Genomic DNA, 18892 nt, shown 5'->3' with positions numbered 1-18892 from the left:
GAGCCAAAAGAATGGCCCCTCCGAAAAGGTTGCCGCCGCCGGCATGGAATCTAAACGTGGTTCTGACGGAGCTCATGAAGGCACCGTTTGAACCCATTCACAAGGCCACACTGCAAATGTTGACGATGAAAACGGCCTTTCTAGTGGCCATAACCTCACTACGCAGGGTGAGCGAGCTTCAAGCACTAACGCTACAGGAACCCTACATTCAGATTCACAAGGACAGGTTAGTCCTGAGGACGGACCCACACTTCATGCCCAAGGTGGTGTCGGCGTTCCACATGAATCAGAGTATTCAGATACCAAGTTTCTTCCAAAACCCGACTTCGAACGCAGAAAAGGCCCTGCACACCCTCGACGCAAGAAGAGCGGTGATGCACTACATTGAGAGAACCAAGGAACTCAGGAAGTCGAAGCAGCTGTTTGTGTCCTTTGCTACTAGCTTCATGGGTAGGCCAGTGACTAAGGGCACCATCGCTAGGTGGATTGCCCTCACTATTCAATTCTGCCACAAACAGGCTGGACAGGAGCTAGCGGAGGGGCCTCAGGCTCACTCCACAAGGAAGAAGGGGGCCACCGTTGCCTTCCTGGCGAACACGCCCATCCAGGACATGTGTCTCGCGGCAACTTGGGCATCTGTGCACACGTTCACGAAACACTACTGCGTGGACATTCAGATGAACAAGGAAGCACGGGTTGGACAGAAGGTGCTTCAACACATTTTCAACGACCAACGCTCATCTACCACCCAGCCGCCACAAAATTAGGAAAACCGCTACAAAGTCTATGCACAGCATAGTGAATCCAGAAAGATTCACGCTGCAAAACGAATAGTTTCTTACCTGTCGGTGTAGTTTTGCAGCTTGAAGATCTTTCTGGATTCACTAGCGAACCCACCCACCTCCGCCAGGAAGATGAGGCTGGAGGAAGAGGGGGTAAAATGGAAAAGATCAAAAGAAATAAACGTACAGAAAAATGGACAAGAAGGATTAATCAATCGCCTAGGGTTAAAAAAAAGGAAAAAAGAACCCGAAGATGGCGCCCCAAAGGTGGGACTTCCGCAGGAAGCACGACGACGTCACGAGAGGTGCGCCAAATGGTGGGTCGCCGCCGCCCACCTGGGCTACAAAAAAAAAACCAAAAAAAAAAAACAAAGAAAAGACTACGAATCTGGACCCAACCACAAGATCGCGGAATAATGCACAGCATAGTGAATCCAGAAAGATCTTCAAGCTGCAAAACTACACCGACAGGTAAGAAATAATTCGTTCCAAAGCAGGTATAGCCAGATGGATCGTTAAATGTATTCAAATTTGCTATCACAAAGCAAAACGCACATTAACGATTCCCCCACGAGCCCACTAAACACGAAAGTTAGGGGCGTCCATGGCTTTCCTAGGAAACATTCCTTTTACAGGAAATATGTAGAGCAGCCACATGGTCCACTGTACATACATGTTCGAGGCATATGAGCTGCAGATTGTACACTTAGCATAGATCGCCATCTGGTGTTGGGCCCGGATGTTTGCAGTTTGTTTTTCTTCTTGGACAGTCTTTGGAAGTCACGAGTTTGGTGACTCCTCCTTCGGTCTGTACTGCGCATGGGCTTCGGCTCCATCCTCAGATTGTTTTTTTCCGCCATCGGGCTCGGATGTGATACTTCGTGCTCCGGCTTCGAACTTCTACGGTTCCAGCCTCGACGGAAAATCCTCGTTTCTTCGAGTTTCTTCATCATCATCTTCATCTCTCGAAGCGGCACTTTCTCCATCCCGTACATCGGCACCGGCCTTCGGGCCCTCCTCGACTCCGGTCCCGGGCTGATGGAAAGGACTCCGTTCAAAAAGTGCCCAAAATGTGGGTCTAAATTTCCCCACACCGACCTCCATCAGGTGTGTAACCTTTGCCTCTCTCCTGAACACGAGGCTAGAGACTGCCCCGCCTGCAAGTCTTTTCGATCGAAGAAGACCATCCGGTGCCGAAGCCTGGACACTCGGTGCCGACCAAACACAAACATAAATCTGTCGGCACCGACGCCCCGGCGCCGAAACCTCATTCGACGCCGAAACACCCGGAGACCTAAAGAAAGCATGGCGCACACAAACCATCGAAACCCTCGGTTCCGAAATCACCGGTGCCGACAGACGATTCGGCACCATTGGCTCTGTTTACACCAGACCCTTTACAAAAGACTCTGTCCAACGATCCAAAGACTGGGCTTTTGACTTTAATTACCAAGAAAAGACGCCTTGATACTCCGGCTCCTCCTCCTCCACCCAAAAGGAAGGACTCTGCTACTTCTCCCCTCAGAGTGCCCTCCCCACTACCGCCTCCCCTACCTCCTCCACCCCCTCCCAGGTCTCCGCCACCTCTACCTCACTACGATCCGGCCCCATCCCCAGATCCGGATGACGGGGACCCGGACAATTACCCGGCGGACGCCCCAATGGATCCCACTCCACCAGGGACCCCAGACCCATGGGAGGATTACAATAACCCTGATATACCAGAGATACCTCAGGACGACCTATACCCATCCAGGCCGTCTCCTCCAGAGGACTCCTTAGGGTTTCATCATTTAGTGCAGAGAGCAGCACACTACCATGGGGTGGACATGCACAGTGAACCAGTGGAAGAAGACTTCCTACTGGATACATTTGACCTACAAGACAAATCCACTTCTATTTTACCCATGCTTAAGGGTGTCACCAAGCACGCTACAGAGGTGTTCAAAGACCCTGTCAGGGCCAGAGTACTGAACCCTAGAATAGAGAAGAAGTACAAGGCGGCACCCACAGACCCTGCATACATTAAGGGCCCTGCTCCCCTAGATTCCCTAGTTGTCTCCACAGCTAGAAAGCGGGCTAACTCCCAATCCTCAGGAGAAGCCCCACCGCCAGACAAGGAATCTAAACTTATGGACGCGTCTGGTAAACGCACCGCCTCCCAAGCTGCAAACATGTGGCGCATTGCAAACACACAAGCACTGCTTGCGCGATATGACAGAGCACACTATGACGAACTAGAGGCTCTTATGCAGCACCTTCCAGAAAAACACAAGCGCAAGGCTCATGACCTGATACAGGAGGGTAAACTAATTACAAACACCTCCATTAAGTGTGCCCTCGATGCAGCCGACACTGCTTCTAGAGCCATAAATACAAGTGTCCTGCTTCGTCGCCATGCCTGGCTCAGGATCTCAGGGTTCAAGCCTGAAGTCCAGGCGTCCATACTCAATCACCCCTTTGACCAGCAAACTCTCTTTGGGCCAAAGGTAGACGAAGCGTTGGAAAAGATGAAAAAGGACACAGACACAGCAAAGTCTATGGGGGCACTCCAAACACAAGCCTCTAAACGTTCCTTTCGACGCTCGTCCTTTCGTGGCAGAGGCTCCTCCACCGATAACGCCTCTACCTCCTACAAGTCCCCTCCTCAAAATACCTTTTCAAAGGACAATCAAAGGGGTGGTTACAGAGGCAACAACAATAAGGGCAGGGGCAAAACCAACAACACCCGTTCTGCCACCCCACCCGCACAATGACTCCCCTCCGCTCCCCCCAGACCATCCCACTCCGGTCGGGGGCAGACTGCAAGACTTTATCCACACATGGGAGTCCATAACATCGGACAAATGGGTGACCCAAATCATTCGGTCAGGGTACTGTCTCGAACTAACATCTACCCCACCCAATATCCCACCAAGGCACCGTCCAATGTCTCAAGAACATTCCACACTGCTCAAACAAGAGGTACTCTCACTCCTCCAAAAACACGCTATAGAGCAGGTCCCCGTCAATCAACAAAATCTAGGGGTCTACTCCTTATATTTCTTAATACCAAAGAAAGACGGGACCCTCAGACCCATTCTCGACCTCCGGCCTCTAAATGCCTACATACATTCAGACCATTTTCACATGGTCACCCTACAACAAGTCCTCCCACTCCTCTGCCAGGGAGACTTTCTCACAACCTTGGATCTGAAAGACGCATACTTTCACATTCCAATACACCCCTCTCACAGGAAATACCTCAGGTTCGTGGTGGACGGGCAACATTACCAATTCACGGTTCTCCCCTTCGGGGTCACCACCGCACCACGGGTGTTTACCAAATGCCTAGCAGTAGTAGCAGCACACCTCAGACGGCAACATATTCACGTCTTCCCTTACCTAGACGACTGGCTGATAAAAGCCGCGTCCTACGACCAATCTGTGCAACATACAAACAGCACCATCCAACTGCTCCACCAGCTAGGCTTCACGGTGAACTACCAAAAGTCCCACCTCATACCATCTCACACAAAGCAATATCTCGGGGCCACTATAGACACCTCCAAGGGTATTGCCTATCCAAACTCAGCCAGAATCACAAGCATTCAAGCCTTACGCAAAACATTCCTTCCTCAACACTCTCTTCCAGCAAGAGTGTTTATGAAGCTCATAGGAATGATGGCGTTTTGCATCTTGATAGTGCCCCATGCAAGACTCCACATGCGTCCACTTCAAGAGTGCCTAGCACAACAGTGGAACCAGGCCCAGGGTCAGCTGACGGATCTGGTGTTGGTGGACGGCCGCACACATCACTGTCTGCAGTGGTGGAACACCACAAACCTTTCCAAAGGGCGGCCGTTCCTGGACCCGGTTCCTCAGGTGATTCTAACAGCGGACGCATCGCTCTCCGGCTGGGGAGCGCACCTCCTACACCTCACCATGCAAGGTCTATGGACGCCACAGCAAAAATCGCTCCACATCAACCATCTGGAGCTCTTGGCGATCTTTCTAGCCCTAAAATCTTTCCAAAAACAGATTTCGGGCAAAGCAGTCCTCATTCGCACAGACAACATGACTGCGATGTATTCTATACAAAAACAGGGGGGGACACACTCTCCCCAGCTCTCCCGCTTAGCCCAGAGCATATGGAGATGGGCAATTCCCCAAAACATCTTTCTCCTGGCACAGCACGTTCCAGGCGTACAAAACACCGTGGCAGATCTGTTCAGCAGACAAACGCAACAACTACACGAATGGGAACTGCATCCACAAGTTCTTCACCCATTCTTCCAACAGTGGGGGCATCCTCAGATAGACCTCTTCGCCACCCACGAAAACAAAAAATGCCCAAGCTTCGCCGCCAGATACCCACACCCATTGTCCAAGGGCAATGCGATATGGATGAACTGGTCAGGCAGACTTGCTTACGCCTTTCCACCTCTCCCACTAATTCCATTAGTGGTCAGGAAGCTACAACAGCACTCCCTCACACTCATTCTGGTAGCTCCCACGTGGGCCAGGCAGCCGTGGTACACCACGCTACTACAACTATCAGTGGTACCACATCAAAAACTGCACCTATCCCCATGCCTCCTAACCCAGAACCATGGAGAAATCAGGCACCCGGACCCAGCTCGGCTCAACCTGGCGATCTGGCTCCTGAAATCTTAGAATTCGGATACCTTAACCTTCCCCCTGATTGCATGAACATCATCATGGAAGCCAGACGTCCTACCACTAGAGCATGCTATGCCGCAAAGTGGAAAAGTTTTGTAATTTACTGCCGTAATAATACAATCAACCCTCTAGATGCATCCATACAGCACATCATATGCTATCTGCTCCATCTTCACAGGTGTAACCTGGCATATTCATCCATACGCCTACACCTAGCAGCGATCGCTGCTTATCTACAAAACAGACAGCATTTATCACTCTTCAGAGTGCCCGCTATTAAAGCCTTCATGGAAGGCCTTAAACGAGTAATTCCTCCCAGGGCACCACCTTCCCCTGTATGGAATCTAAATTTAGTTCTTACACGACTAATGGGTCCGCCCTTCGAACCAATGCACAAATGTGAGCTACAGTTTCTCACCTGGAAAACAGCTTTCCTTGTAGCTATCACTTCCCTTAGAAGGGTTGGTGAAATACAAGCGTTCACCATACAGGAACCCTACATACAAATGCATCACAGCAAGGTCATACTTCGCACAAATCCGAAGTTTCTGCCCAAAGTCATTTCCCCCTTCCATCTCAATCAATCAGTGGAATTACCTGTCTTCTTTTCGCAACCCCAATCTGTTGCGGAAAGGGCCTTACACACACTTGATGTGAAAAGGGCGTTGCTATACTACATACAAAGAACGCAACCCTTCAGGAAGACTAAACAATTGTTCGTTTCCTTCTCTCCACCACATAAAGGCAACCCCATTTTGAAATCCGGGATAGCTAGGTGGATTGTAAAATGCATACAAATTTGCTATCAAAAGGCAAAGAGAACATTATCTGTTCCTCCTAAAGCCCACTCTACAAGAAAGTTAGGGGCTTCTATGGCTTTTCTAGGGAATATACCCTTAGATGACATCTGCAAAGCAGCCACATGGTCTACACCGCACACCTTCACAAAACACTACTGTGTAGATGTGCATTCCAAGCAGCAAGCTAGGGTGGGCCAGGCTGTACTAAAGACACTTTTTCAAACAGCTGCAACGGATACCGGTGGTCGCCGCTAAGGTTGGGTACTGCTATATAATCTATGCTAAGTGTACAATCTGCAGCTCATATTCCTCGAACGGAATATGCTACTTACCAGTATGCATCTGTTCTTGGCATGTAGAGCTGCAGAGTTGTACACGCCCACCCGCCTCCCCGGCTACCTGTATCCGTTCCAGTACATCTTATTTAGATACAACACATGGGTTTCCCACTGTTATTACTACGCTCCATCATTTCCCTGTTGGCGAAAAACAATCTGAGGATGGAGCCTAAGCCCATGCGCAGTACGGACCGAAGGAGGAGTCACCAAACTCGTGACTTCCAAAGACTGTCCAAGAAGAAAAACAAACTGCAAACATCCGGGCCCAACACCAGATGGCGATCTATGCTAAGTGTACAACTCTGCAGCTCTACATGCCAAGAACAGATGCATACTGGTAAGTAGCATATTCCTTACCAAACACTACTGTGTAGATGTACACTCAAAACAGCAGGCAGCTGTAGGACAGGCTGTTCTCAAAACTCTTTTTCAGACTGCTGCAGCTGGCACGGGTAGCCGCCGCTAATAGGAGGTACTGCTATGTATTCTATGCACAGATATGAATTCAGCAGCCCACATGCCTCGAACTGAATATGCTACTTACCAGTATGCATCTCTTCTTGGCATGTAGGGCTGCTGACATTCATATCGCCCACCCTCCTCCCCGGCGCCTGTAGCGGCTGCAGCACTCAGAATTACTGTATAGCATGGTCATCACTTACTGTATCTACTCCATCACTGCCACAATGGCGAAAAACAATCTAAGGATGGAGAGGATGCCCATGCGCACTGTGGTCCAGAGGAGGAGTCACCTATCTCATGATACTTCGAAGACTCTTCCAGGACAACAACGTGCAAACATCCGGACCCAACACTAGGCGGCGATCTATGCACAGATATGAATGTCAGCAGCCCTACATGCCAAGAACAGATGCATACTGGTAAGTAGCATATTCATTACTTTAAATACTAAGCTAACTCCGAGAGGAATTGGTTTCATCTGATGTCAACAAGTCCACGAGTGGGAACTCCACATACAATTTCTACACTGATACTTCAGCTAGAAAATGCGAAATGCCCAACCTTCGCCTCCAGATAGCCACAGCCATAGGCAATGCCCTATGGATTAACTGGTCAGGGATATTTGCCTATAATTTTCCTCTTCTGACACTCATCCATAAGTGGTGCAGAAGATCAGGCAGGTGTCCATGACCATTATCCTATTGGCCCCCCAACCTGGGTCAGGCAGCCATGTTACTTCATGCTCCTTGAGATGTCCTTCAATCCATACTAGAAACTGCTGATAATGCTGGACCATCTCATGCAGCAACATTGGCACATCAGGCACCCAGACCCCACACAACTCAACCTAGTGATTGGTCACATGAGTTCTCAGAGTTTTGTGCCGTAACCTCCTGTTTGAGGCATGTGAGCTGTAGATTACATGCTGTGCAAAGCCTGCCATCTAGTTGTTGGGTCCGGATGTTTGCACTTTGTTTTTGTTCGAATAAGTCTTTTCCAGTCACGAGGTAGGTGGTGACTCCTTTTGGTGATAGTGCGCATGGTCATCGACTCCATTGTTAGATTGTTTTTTTTTTTTATCCCACCACCGGGTCCGGATGTGAATTGCTGCGCTCCGGTTCAGCACCGTTTCGCTGGTTCCCTTTGAAGCTCAATTCACTACCCTCGACTATATTGTTTCTCGATTGCGTTTCACATTCTCCGCGTATTGTTTCGAACCAACAATCTTCGATCGGTAAACTCGTGGAGGGCTGTTGGGCCTACCCGCGCCAGGCTCGCTAGCAGTCGATGGAACGGACTCCATTTAAGTTCTGTCTCAGGTGTTGCGCCAAGTTTCTGTGCACCGACCCGCACGAAGCGTGAAATCTGTTTGTCACCCGAACACGACGAGAAAGACTGCGATGTGTTGCGATGGTGTCGATCAAAGAAGACGCTCTGTGACCGTCGGGCTCGATGTCACGAGATGCAACACCAAGGTGGCTCCGTACTGGATATCTTCGCCGAAGATTCCGACCAAGGAAAAAAAACACGCTAAAGGAGCAGAGGAAGAACAACACATCTCTGTATCCGAGGCAGACTCCGACATGGAAGAAGAGGAGCAAGTTACACCGGGTCAGCGTACCATAAGTACAGAAACCCCCTTCCCCCAACAACCAAAACCGAAAAAGGCTCCGGTCCTTCCTCTGCCTGCGGGCCAAGGTCAGCACCAAGAAAGGTTCGAGCACACCGCCCGCGGGCCCGGCGCTGAAGCAGAGAAAAGCCTTCCGGCTCGTGCTTGAGTCAGCCCCATTCTGGCGCCGAGCCGAAATTCAAGCACGTCCATGTTCCATCTTTGTCGAAGCCTACAACTTCAGTGCCAAAGAGTTCGGAGCCAAAACTTTCGACACCGAAAGCTGCAAGTTAAGATAAAAAGACTCCGACAAAGAGCCTTGCTCCGATATTCCACCTTCGGATCCGAAACAAAGAACTGGTTATTAACCCAGATACCGGACATATTCATGCCAAATTGCATGGAAAAAGAAAATTGGCCCATCCGGATGAGCATCACATGCCCCTGAAGAAAAGGAATGTGGGTACAAATCCATCACCACCTTGTATGCCACCTCATTCACCTACTAATCCTCAAATACTTATTACACCCACTAATTCACAATCACCTGACCCACAGGATGATGGCGATGAGGATAGGCCACAAGATAATGACCCTTGGGAGGATTATGATATTGATCCACTCACAGACACTGACCCTGACTTGTATCCATCCAGGCGATCACCACCTGACGAAAATATAGGCTACATTAGGCTTCGTAATAGGGCTGCTCAATAACATGGGGTGGACCTACATAAGGAGACTTTAGAGTAGGACTTCTTGTTTGAGACCTTAAGCTCCACTCAAAAAAGTACACACACGTTACCAATGCTTAAGGGGATGCTTAAGCATACAGATGACGTTTTCCAGGACCCTGTCAGGGCAAGAATCCTCACGCCCAGGGTGGAGAAAAAAAATAATCCAGCACCTACTGACCCTGCTTACATCAAAGGTCAGCGTCCCTTAGACTCTCTAGTGGTCTCTAATGCTTGGAGGAGAGCAAACTCTAAGACCACAGGTGAGGCTCCTCCTCCTGACAGGAAGTCCAAGTTAATTGATGCCTCTGGTAAAAGGGTAGCCTCACAGGCGGCTAATCCCTGGCGCAGTACCAATGCTTCGTCTTTGTTAGCCAGATACGATAGGGCTCATTATGATGAGCTGGAAATACTTGCGCAATTTCTGCCTGATGAGCACAAATCTAAGGCAAATGATCTTATCCAGGAGGGAAAACTTCTCACCAATACCTTCATCAATTGCTCATTAGATGCAGCAGACCCAGCAGCAAGCGCAGTAAACACTAGTTGCTATGCAGACATGCATGGTTGAGAATTTCATGTTTTAAACCTGAGGTACAGGCCTCCATTCTCAGCCTTTTTAACACCTCTTTGGTCCAGCAGTTGACACCTCACTGGAAAAATGAAAGTAAGACACTAAGGTCAAAGTCCTTGGGGGCTTTACAATTACCTACTAATACCTACTAAGATTTCCTTTCACCGCTCCTTTTAAAGGGGTGGCTCCAAAAATGTTACCACAAAAAAATCCCTCCTTTTCTTACAAGGGCAACAACCAATCGTCCTCATCAAGAAGATATTTTAGAGGAGGTTTTAGAGGAAACAATAGTAAGGGAAGAGGCAAAGGCAACTCCACATGTATTTCCCCCACTAATAACAAACTGTGACTTCCTTCTGCTACCCCCTGATCATTCCACTCCTGTCATGGGACGTCTCTCAATTTTTCCCTGCCTGAAATAACATCACCTCAGACAAATGGGTTTTACAAATGATCCAATATGGTTACTGCCTGTAACTTTAAGATACTCCATCAAACATTCTTCCAAGATCACAAGCAATGTCACAGGAACATCTTACCCGTCTAAAAAAAAAAAAGTCCTCCCTCTGTTAGGAAAAGTAGCAATAGAACCAGTCCCATTAAAACATCAAGAGACCAGGGTATACTCCTGTACTTCTTAATTCCCAAGAAGGACCGCTCTCTCATGCCTATACGAGACCTCCGAGAACTAAATCTATACATTCAATCGGACCACTTTCACATGGTCTTTCTCCAACAAGTTCTTCAGCTCCTTCAACAACTCGACGTTCTGTCCACTTCGGACTTAAAGGATGCCTATTTCCATATCCCAATACATCCTGCTCGTCGCAAATACTTGAGGCTTATAGTAGCAGGACAGCATTATCAGTTCAAGGTACTCCCATTCGGAGTAACTACCGCACCCAGAGTGTTCACCAAGTGTTTAGCAGTACTCGCAGCTCACCTTTGAAGACAACACTTTAAAGTCTTCCCATATCTGGACGATTGGCTCATAAAATCCAGCTCGCAACAAAGTAGTCTGTCACTCACAAAACAATGCAGTTGCTCCACAATCTTGGATTCACAGTGAGCCTGTTCAAGTCACATTTACAGCCATCTTGCACACAGGCGTATTTGGGAGCCACAAAAGATGCGCAAAAGGCTTTGGCCTACCCCAGTCCGACCAGAATCCGCAACATGCAGACTCTGTCAGTTTCAGCCTCAACACTCATTGCCAGCTCGAGTGTTCATGCAGTTGCTAGGGATGATGACGTCTTGCATCCTAATAAGTCCCTTATGCAAGACTTCAAATGTGTCCCCTCCAGGAGTGCTTGGCACGTCAGTGGAACCAGGCTCAGGGTCTGTTATCAGATCTAGTGTTGGTAGACTGCTGCACCCATTGCTCTCTGCAGTGGTGGAATACACAAAACCTTGCAAAAGGGCGGCCCTTCATCGACCCTGTTCCACAAATAGTTCTAACAGCAGACGCATCGCTCACTGGTTGGGGAGCTCATCTTCAGCCGCATACAATTCTGGGCATGTGGAGCCTGCAGCAAAAGCAGCTACTCCTAAATCACCTAGAGCTGCTAGCGATTTTTCTAGCGCTCAAAGCTTTTCAAGTTCATCTAGTAGGCAAAGCTGTCCTGATTCGTACAAACAGGACAGCAATGTACTACACACAAAAAACGGGGACATGCACTCTCCAGCAGTCACAACTAGCACAGACCATCTGGAGATGGGCCATACATCACAGAATGCTTCTCCTTATGGAACAACTTTCAGATTGCAGATATGCTCAGTAATCAAAGACAACAGATAAACAAATTGTTACTCCCCCCCCCCCCCCCCCCCCCCAGCTCTCCCATTCTAAATGCAAAATGCCCAAACTTCGTATCCAGACATCCCCAGCCATTGTCCAAGGGCAATGCACTATGGATGAATTAGTCCGGGATATTTGCCTAAGCTTTTCTGCCTCTTCCACTCATTCCATTGTTGGTTCAGAAGCTCAGACAGGTGTCCCTGACATTAATCCTAGTTGCTCCCACATGGGCCAGACAACCCTGTTGGAACTCAGTAGTTCCTCACCAAAAACTATACCTCACTTCCAATCTGCTCACTCAGAGCCATGGAGAGATGAGACATCCAGATCCCAGCCATCTCAACCTTGTGATCTGGCACCTGAAATCTTAGTTTGGCTGCCTTAATCTTCCCCCAGACTGCATGAACATTATCAAAGAGGCTAGATGTCCTACCACAAGAGCATGCTATGCAGCAAAGTGGAAGCGATTTGTGATATACTGCAATAACAATCAGATCCACTAGACGCTTCAGTTCAAAACCTAATTTTCTATTTACTACATCTGCAGCGTTCCAATTTAGCATACTCTTCCATACGCTTACATCCTGCTGCAATAGCTGCATACCTACAAAACAGACATTTGTCTTTTTTAGAGTGCCTGTCATCAAAGCATTTACGGAGAGACTTAAAAGAATCATTCCTCCAAGACTTCCACCTGCTCTAGTGTGGAATCTCAACATTGTCCTCACCAGGCTAATGGGTCCACCATTTGAGCCATTGCATAGATGTGAAATACAATTGCTCACTTAGAAGGTAGCTTTCCTCATAGCTATCGCATCTCTGAGGAGGATAGGTGAGCTTCAGGCACTAACCATAGAAGAACCATTCTTACAAATACACCAAAACAAAGTGGTTCTTTGGACCAAAAGTGATTTCTGCTTTTCATATCAACCAATCTGTTGAGTTGCCCATGTTCTTCCCTCAACCAGATTCTGTGGCAGAACGTGCTTTACACACTTTAGATGTGAAAAGAGCAATTCTTTGCTATATAGAAAGATCAAAACCTTTCCACAAAAACAACTATTTGTCGCTTTTGCTCCACCACATAAAGGCAATCCTATTTCAAAATCGGGCATTGCAAGGTGGATAGTCCGGTGCATTCAAATATGCTATGCAAAAGCAAAAAGAATTTTAACAATTTCCCTTTGAGTGCACTCAACACGCAAACTAGGGGCTTCTATGGCAGTCTTAGGAAATATACCCATAGATGATATCTGCAAAGCTGCAACATGGTCTACACCTCAAACATTCACATCTATTGTGTAGATGTGTTAGCAAGACTGCAAGCTAGTGTGGGCCAAGCAGTTTTACATACACTATTTCAGACCACTGCAACAGCTACAAGTTAGCCAGCGCTTTGGGAGATAACTGCTTTTTAATCTATGCACAGCATGTGATCTACAGCTCGCATGCCTTGAACGGAAAATTCTATATACCCAGTATGCATCTGTTCTTGGCATGTAGAGCTGTAGAGTCACATGCGCCTCCCCGGGTACCTATACCTTTTGCAGTTACATCTTACTTGGATACATGTATACCTGGACATCTCTTACTACTCTTACTAACACCATTATCACCCTCTGCAGCAAATAATCTAACAATGGAGTCCATGCCAATGCGCACTAAAAAGTCGTCCCCTACCTCATGACTGGAAAAGACTTCTTCGAACAAAAACAAAGTGCAAACATCCAGACCCAACACTAGATGGCAGGCTATGCACAGCATGTGACTACTGCTCTACATGCCAATAACAGTTGCTTTCAGGGTAAGTAGCATTTTCCTTATGAGGACATGGCATACTGCATGAAGCTCGTAGGCCTACTACTCATGCATGTTCTATAGGTAAGTGGAAGAGATGTGCCCACAATTGCATCTCAAAACAAGAAGACCCCTTCAAAGGCAAGGTTTAAGACCTCATCTGTTAACTTTTACACTTACGGAATGCAGGTCTTGAATATACTTCCATATGTCTTCACCCAGCCGCTATCACTGCTACATGCAAAATAGGAACACTGCCCAGTCTTCACAATCTCTGTTAAGTGTTCACGGAGAGTCTCAAATTGGAAATTGCCTCAAGAACACCTCCAGCCCCTGTCTGGAACCTTAATGTAGTTCTAATAAGGCATATGGGTCTGCCCTTTGAGCCCCTCCACTCTTGCGGTTTGAATCCACGAAAGTGGTTATCGTGCTAGCTATTACCTTGCAAAGACGTATTGTAATTTATTCATATAGCGCTTACTACCCCTGATGAGGTGTCAAAGTGCCGAGTGTGTTAGTTGGGTTGAATGCGATAATGGAGGGATAGAAGAGGTAAGGCTCTAGAAAGTGTAATTTGGGAGATCATAGTAGTAAGATGAGGTTTAGGATGAGTAAATGGAGAGATGGAGGAGGGTAGAGTCTCTAAAAAGGGATTAGGGAGATCATAGCCGTTTAGAGATGAGTAAAAGGGGGGATAAATGAGTGGAGAATTGAAAAAGGGTTGTTTGGGAGATCATAGTAGTAAAATAAAGTTTGGGGAGAGCAAGGAGGGATAGAGGAAGGAAGAGTCCAGAAAGGGTTATTTTGGAGATCATTAGCAAGTTTAAACAACTTGCCATTCAAGAAATATTCATTCGGGTGCATAGGGCCCTGGTGGTCCTTAAATCTAATTCAAAGTTCCTACCGAGGTAATCTCACCTTTCCATGTCAATCAGATTATGGAGCTGCTAGTTTTCTTTCCACAACCAGATTCAGTAGCTTTGCAAACCTGGTATGTGAAACTGGCACTAATGTACTGTATCCACAAGGCTAAGTCTTGCCACAAAATTAACCAACTATTTGTAACTTTTGCTAAACCCTACAAAGGTTTCCCCTATTTCCAAAAAGGCGCTGCAAGCTGAATTGTCAAGTCTGTCCAATCTTTCTATGCTAAATCTAACCTTGGTACTCCATTGTACCTTTCAGGGTACACCTTGCATATAGAAGGGGGTCACCATGGCTTTCCTGGGTAACATCTCATTGGCATACATCTGCAAGGCAGCTACCTGGTCCACACAGCACATCTTGCACAACTTTATGGCCACACTAGCCTGTCCACAGGCTATGGTTAGAAAAACTGTATTGAGAACATTGTTCCAAACATCTGCATCATCTGCCAGCTAGCTACCGCTTTGGGGGAAACTACTTTAGTAGATGCAGAGTAAATGTCACTATAGTCACACATGCTGTGAACTGAATAAGTCCCTCCTAATGCATTGGTTTGTAGCATGTAATACTGTCGATTCACCCGTGAGACGCAATAAGGCAACCCAATCTTCCCTCAGGAGATAGGTACATAATGCAAACACAAAAATGTCCAAATTAATTGTTTTAGAAAATCTTTCAAACCTACATTAGATGTTTGGTCAATTAGATTCAATCAAGGGAATCAATGAGAATTAAAAACCAAACAAAACAATCAAAATAATAAGAGGCGTTCTCAATGGTCACTCTAATAAATATTTTTATATGTTAATGTAAGTGTACAGTCCTTAAAAGCCAATCGCATATAAATCAATTCAATAACCGTTTCTATCAATTATGTTTTAACTCCTGCACCTTGCTGTTAGCCAATTGTTCAGCTACTTTTGGGATGTCCATTTGATGCGCCTGTTAACTTGCTATTTAAAAAATGCCTCTTTCCATTTGATTAAGTCATAACTTTTCGATATAAAATATTTTGAGGATCTGCTCCCACAACGTATGTCCATGAAACTTTAGTTTTTTTGTAGCAGGGCCCTATTTCATTTATTCCATCCTGAAGATGGTCTCAAGGTTTTGGTCCCTTAGGAGACTGAAAGTTCTGTTTCCCCCTCACATCCACCATAAAAATTTAGATCAAAATACCACATGCACTCTATGCATAGTTTTTTGTGAGGTGGTTGTCAGTAGTGCAAGGTCTATTCTCAGTGTTCTGTAACAAATGTCTGTGACCCAACAAGGAAATTGTATTCTGTTCGATAAGATTTGTGATTTTTCTGCCTAGTCTTGATCTGTCTTTTTCTTTTCTGTAGGTGTTCTTGCTGGTCATGACAACAGGGTGAGCTGCCTTGGAGTGACGGATGATGGCATGGCAGTAGCTACCGGCTCATGGGACAGCTTTCTGAAAATATGGAACTAGCCAGGAAAGGAGTTGAGAACAAAGAAAACACCCTCTGTGGGTTCTGGCGTTCCCGATGCATTGATCTAAAGTATTCAACAACAAAAAGGAAGGAGAAAAAAATAATTAAAAAAATAAACTTTCCACAAAAAAATTACACAAAAAAAAATTAGAAAATGAAAGGGGGTGGCATGGTGACAGGGTCCAAGAAAGAGGTGCCCTCTCTCTGCCTGACAGATAAAGCCCCCTTCCCAACACACACCCGTCTCTCCTGTGATGTTTTTACAGGTGAAGAAAAAAGTTTAAAAAAAAGTATTGCTAAGCTTCTTGTATAAGTAGCAAGTATTGACGGGGGGTTGGTTAAGGCAGGCATCTCGACGGGACAACAGTTACGTTTTGGTCCGTCTCCAGCTAGTGCTGGCTAGCATCGAAGTAAGCGCATCACTGTTTTTAGATTATTTTATTCCTTTTTGAGGGGTGGGTGGGTGGGAGGGGCGGGAGGTTATTGCCTGAGTAGCATCTGTTCTTTTGTGGGTGGGGTGGGGAGACAAGAGCACTCCGATGCAAATGGGACTGGTCGGTGTAACGTTTGACCTGCTGACTGGTTTCTTTATTCAGTATCGCCATTTTCAAGATCATTGTGTGCAAGGTTGGACACCGCAAGGCACATGTACTTTCATTACACTTGCCTGCCCACGTATACCCATTGACTTACACCCATGAAGTTGTGATCACCTGCACGCATGCACCCTGTATTTGGTTGCAATTGCATAAGGCCCCTTGTCTCACTTTAACACTCAGGGCCATTTATGCTCATGAAGCTCCTATGTTTCAAGAAGACACGTAGATATAGCATCTGTTCGGTCTGTTTTAGGCAAACGGTTAGATTATTTCCTGTAAGGAGGTTCACCAATGATGGTTTACTTTGAGGACAGCAGGTTGTTATGGACCAGTCATTAAGTTGCACTTCCTTTCCCCCAGACCTTTTCCTGATCAGAATTTTTAGTATTGAGTTTGCATCAGGCATGCATTCTTCTGGAAATGTCCCTGCTTCGTTCAACATTTCATTTTGAGGGTAAAAACGTGTCTTGCATTGAAAAGGGGTTTTGTCTGCTGCCTTACTATCTAGGTATATCCATCCTTTGCATTAGAAACCTGATCAGCATGGTGCAAAGTAGCAAATTAAGAACTATGGTTTTATTACATGTTAGGCCTTCCAGTCAGTGGTCCGTATCCACTTGCTGCAGTGTGGCCAGGATCTGTGTTTAGTAGATTTCTTTTCCCCCCCCGAGAAAGGGCACTCACTGTCTGTGCACTCGCCTGAATGTCAACCACCTGTACATCTCAGCTACCCTGTGCTTCTGACATTTTCCCCTCTTCTGCACTGTCCTTGTGACCCCTGGGTTTTTGTGTGAATGTGCCCACAGTGCACACACTGCGAACTATGCCAGAAGAAACCTTGTGGCATTATAGCATGCTCTCCGGCTGGAGAGAATGGGAAGGTGTAGAGAGACCCAAAAAGTATTGATAATTCTTTATCCTTTTCCTCTTTATAACATGCCTTTTCTGAGGGGCAAGGGTAAGTTCCATGAGTAATTGCCTCAAAATAAACCCAAGGCCAGAGAGACTTCATGGGCGTGCTGGAGCTACCATGCAGGAGTCTTGGCCTTTGGCCCTTGTGCTCTGGAATGAATGACCTTCCCTTACCTCTTGATCCACCTTTTCAAGCTGTCTCAGTGAGCTAAACATGGTCTGTTTTACGACCCTAGTGGCAGAACGGAAGGGCCAATAAGCCATAGAACGAATTGTAGTGTAATGCTTTGTGGTGGTTTGTCATTTAGATGCAAGGCTTGGGTGATCTCATTCAATTGAATCCAGACTAGGCCTTTGCGATTGGCTGGTGTACATTTGAATGAGGTGGTAGTTTGATTCTGGTTCACGTGGAGAAAGTGATCTGATCACCAGTCCTCTTTCACTATTGACGCACCGTGGAATGGGCATGAAGCCATAACGTTCCTACCCCCCTTCCTTTTAATTGGGCTGCTATAGAGGCAGTCGTGGCATCGGGCTCTGCAGAAAGAGGGGATGAGGAGCCCACCACTGCATCCGGCAATGTTTCTCACCTTTAGAAGTAATGAAGGTTTGCCACTATCTGGGCTAGCCACTCTGGCTCTTCTTAAAAGCAGTGGCCTGATTTTACTATTAAAGACCTACGTTGGGGTGCATCACACTGTGGCATACTACTGTCTTGCGTGGTCACCACCTGAGGAGAATGGTTGTTCTTCTTCTGTCGAAGGAAAGAAGCTGTTAAAATCATGTCGTGAATTTAGAACATCCAGACCAACATGAGTCTGATACAGTAGGTAGGAGGGGAGTACCTATTCGCTGTTTAACTTCGTTCCCGGCCCTAACACCGTGGTCTGAGGTTATATGAAATGCCTGTAGTCCCTGCCCAGTGCCCATGACCTCTGTGGGCTAAAATCTCTTGGGGGAGGGGGGGCCTTTTGTTTTTTAACTTTTTATTTTAATTATTATTTGGAAGCCTGCTATTGTATGTTGGCTTCCATCCTGTCCCCTCTTTCAGTTTGTTTTGTATGTATATATATATACCGAGGTTTGTACACAGTGAATGGCTGACTGTAACATTTGTGTTATTGTAAAAGAAGACGGAAACAAAAATCCTTGTTCTCTTTATTTTGTTTTCCTTTTAAAGAAAAAAAGAAATGAAAAATTCTTTGCTGTCTGCTCTTATTTTTGGTTGTGGTGTTTGATTTGAGCCGCTGTGACTGACAAGAGTGAGCTTTTGAGATGGCTGCTACTCCTTTACATACCGGACGCAAAATCGTGCATTGACAAACAATAACTCGTTGTTCTGAATAAGGAGCTGAAGTCTTGGATTTAAATGAGTAGCAGGAGGGACCAAGTGAAGGTGAATGATGTAAGCATGATTATACAAGATGGAAACTAATGCTGGCCA

General features: G+C 46.6%; 1 protein-coding gene across 3 annotated transcripts in view; it reads left to right on the top strand.

The window, feature by feature from the left end:
• LOC146782977 (guanine nucleotide-binding protein G(I)/G(S)/G(T) subunit beta-2) overlaps positions 1-18649 on the top strand; it is a 314590-nt gene extending 295941 nt beyond the window's left edge. For all 3 annotated transcript variants that reach the window (XM_085638267.1, XM_085638266.1, XM_085638268.1), the window contains exon 10: positions 15830-18649. In XM_085638267.1, the coding sequence (XP_085494393.1) occupies positions 15830-15936 (107 nt within the window). In that variant the 3' untranslated portion in view covers positions 15937-18649. The remainder of the gene's footprint in view (positions 1-15829) is intronic.
• Positions 18650-18892: the final 243 nt, after the last annotated feature.

Source organism: Triturus cristatus, chromosome 12, assembly GCF_964204655.1.
Source record: "Triturus cristatus chromosome 12, aTriCri1.1, whole genome shotgun sequence".
Classification (NCBI taxonomy): domain Eukaryota; kingdom Metazoa; phylum Chordata; class Amphibia; order Caudata; family Salamandridae; genus Triturus; species Triturus cristatus.
This window is presented reverse-complemented; position numbering and strand designations above follow the sequence as displayed.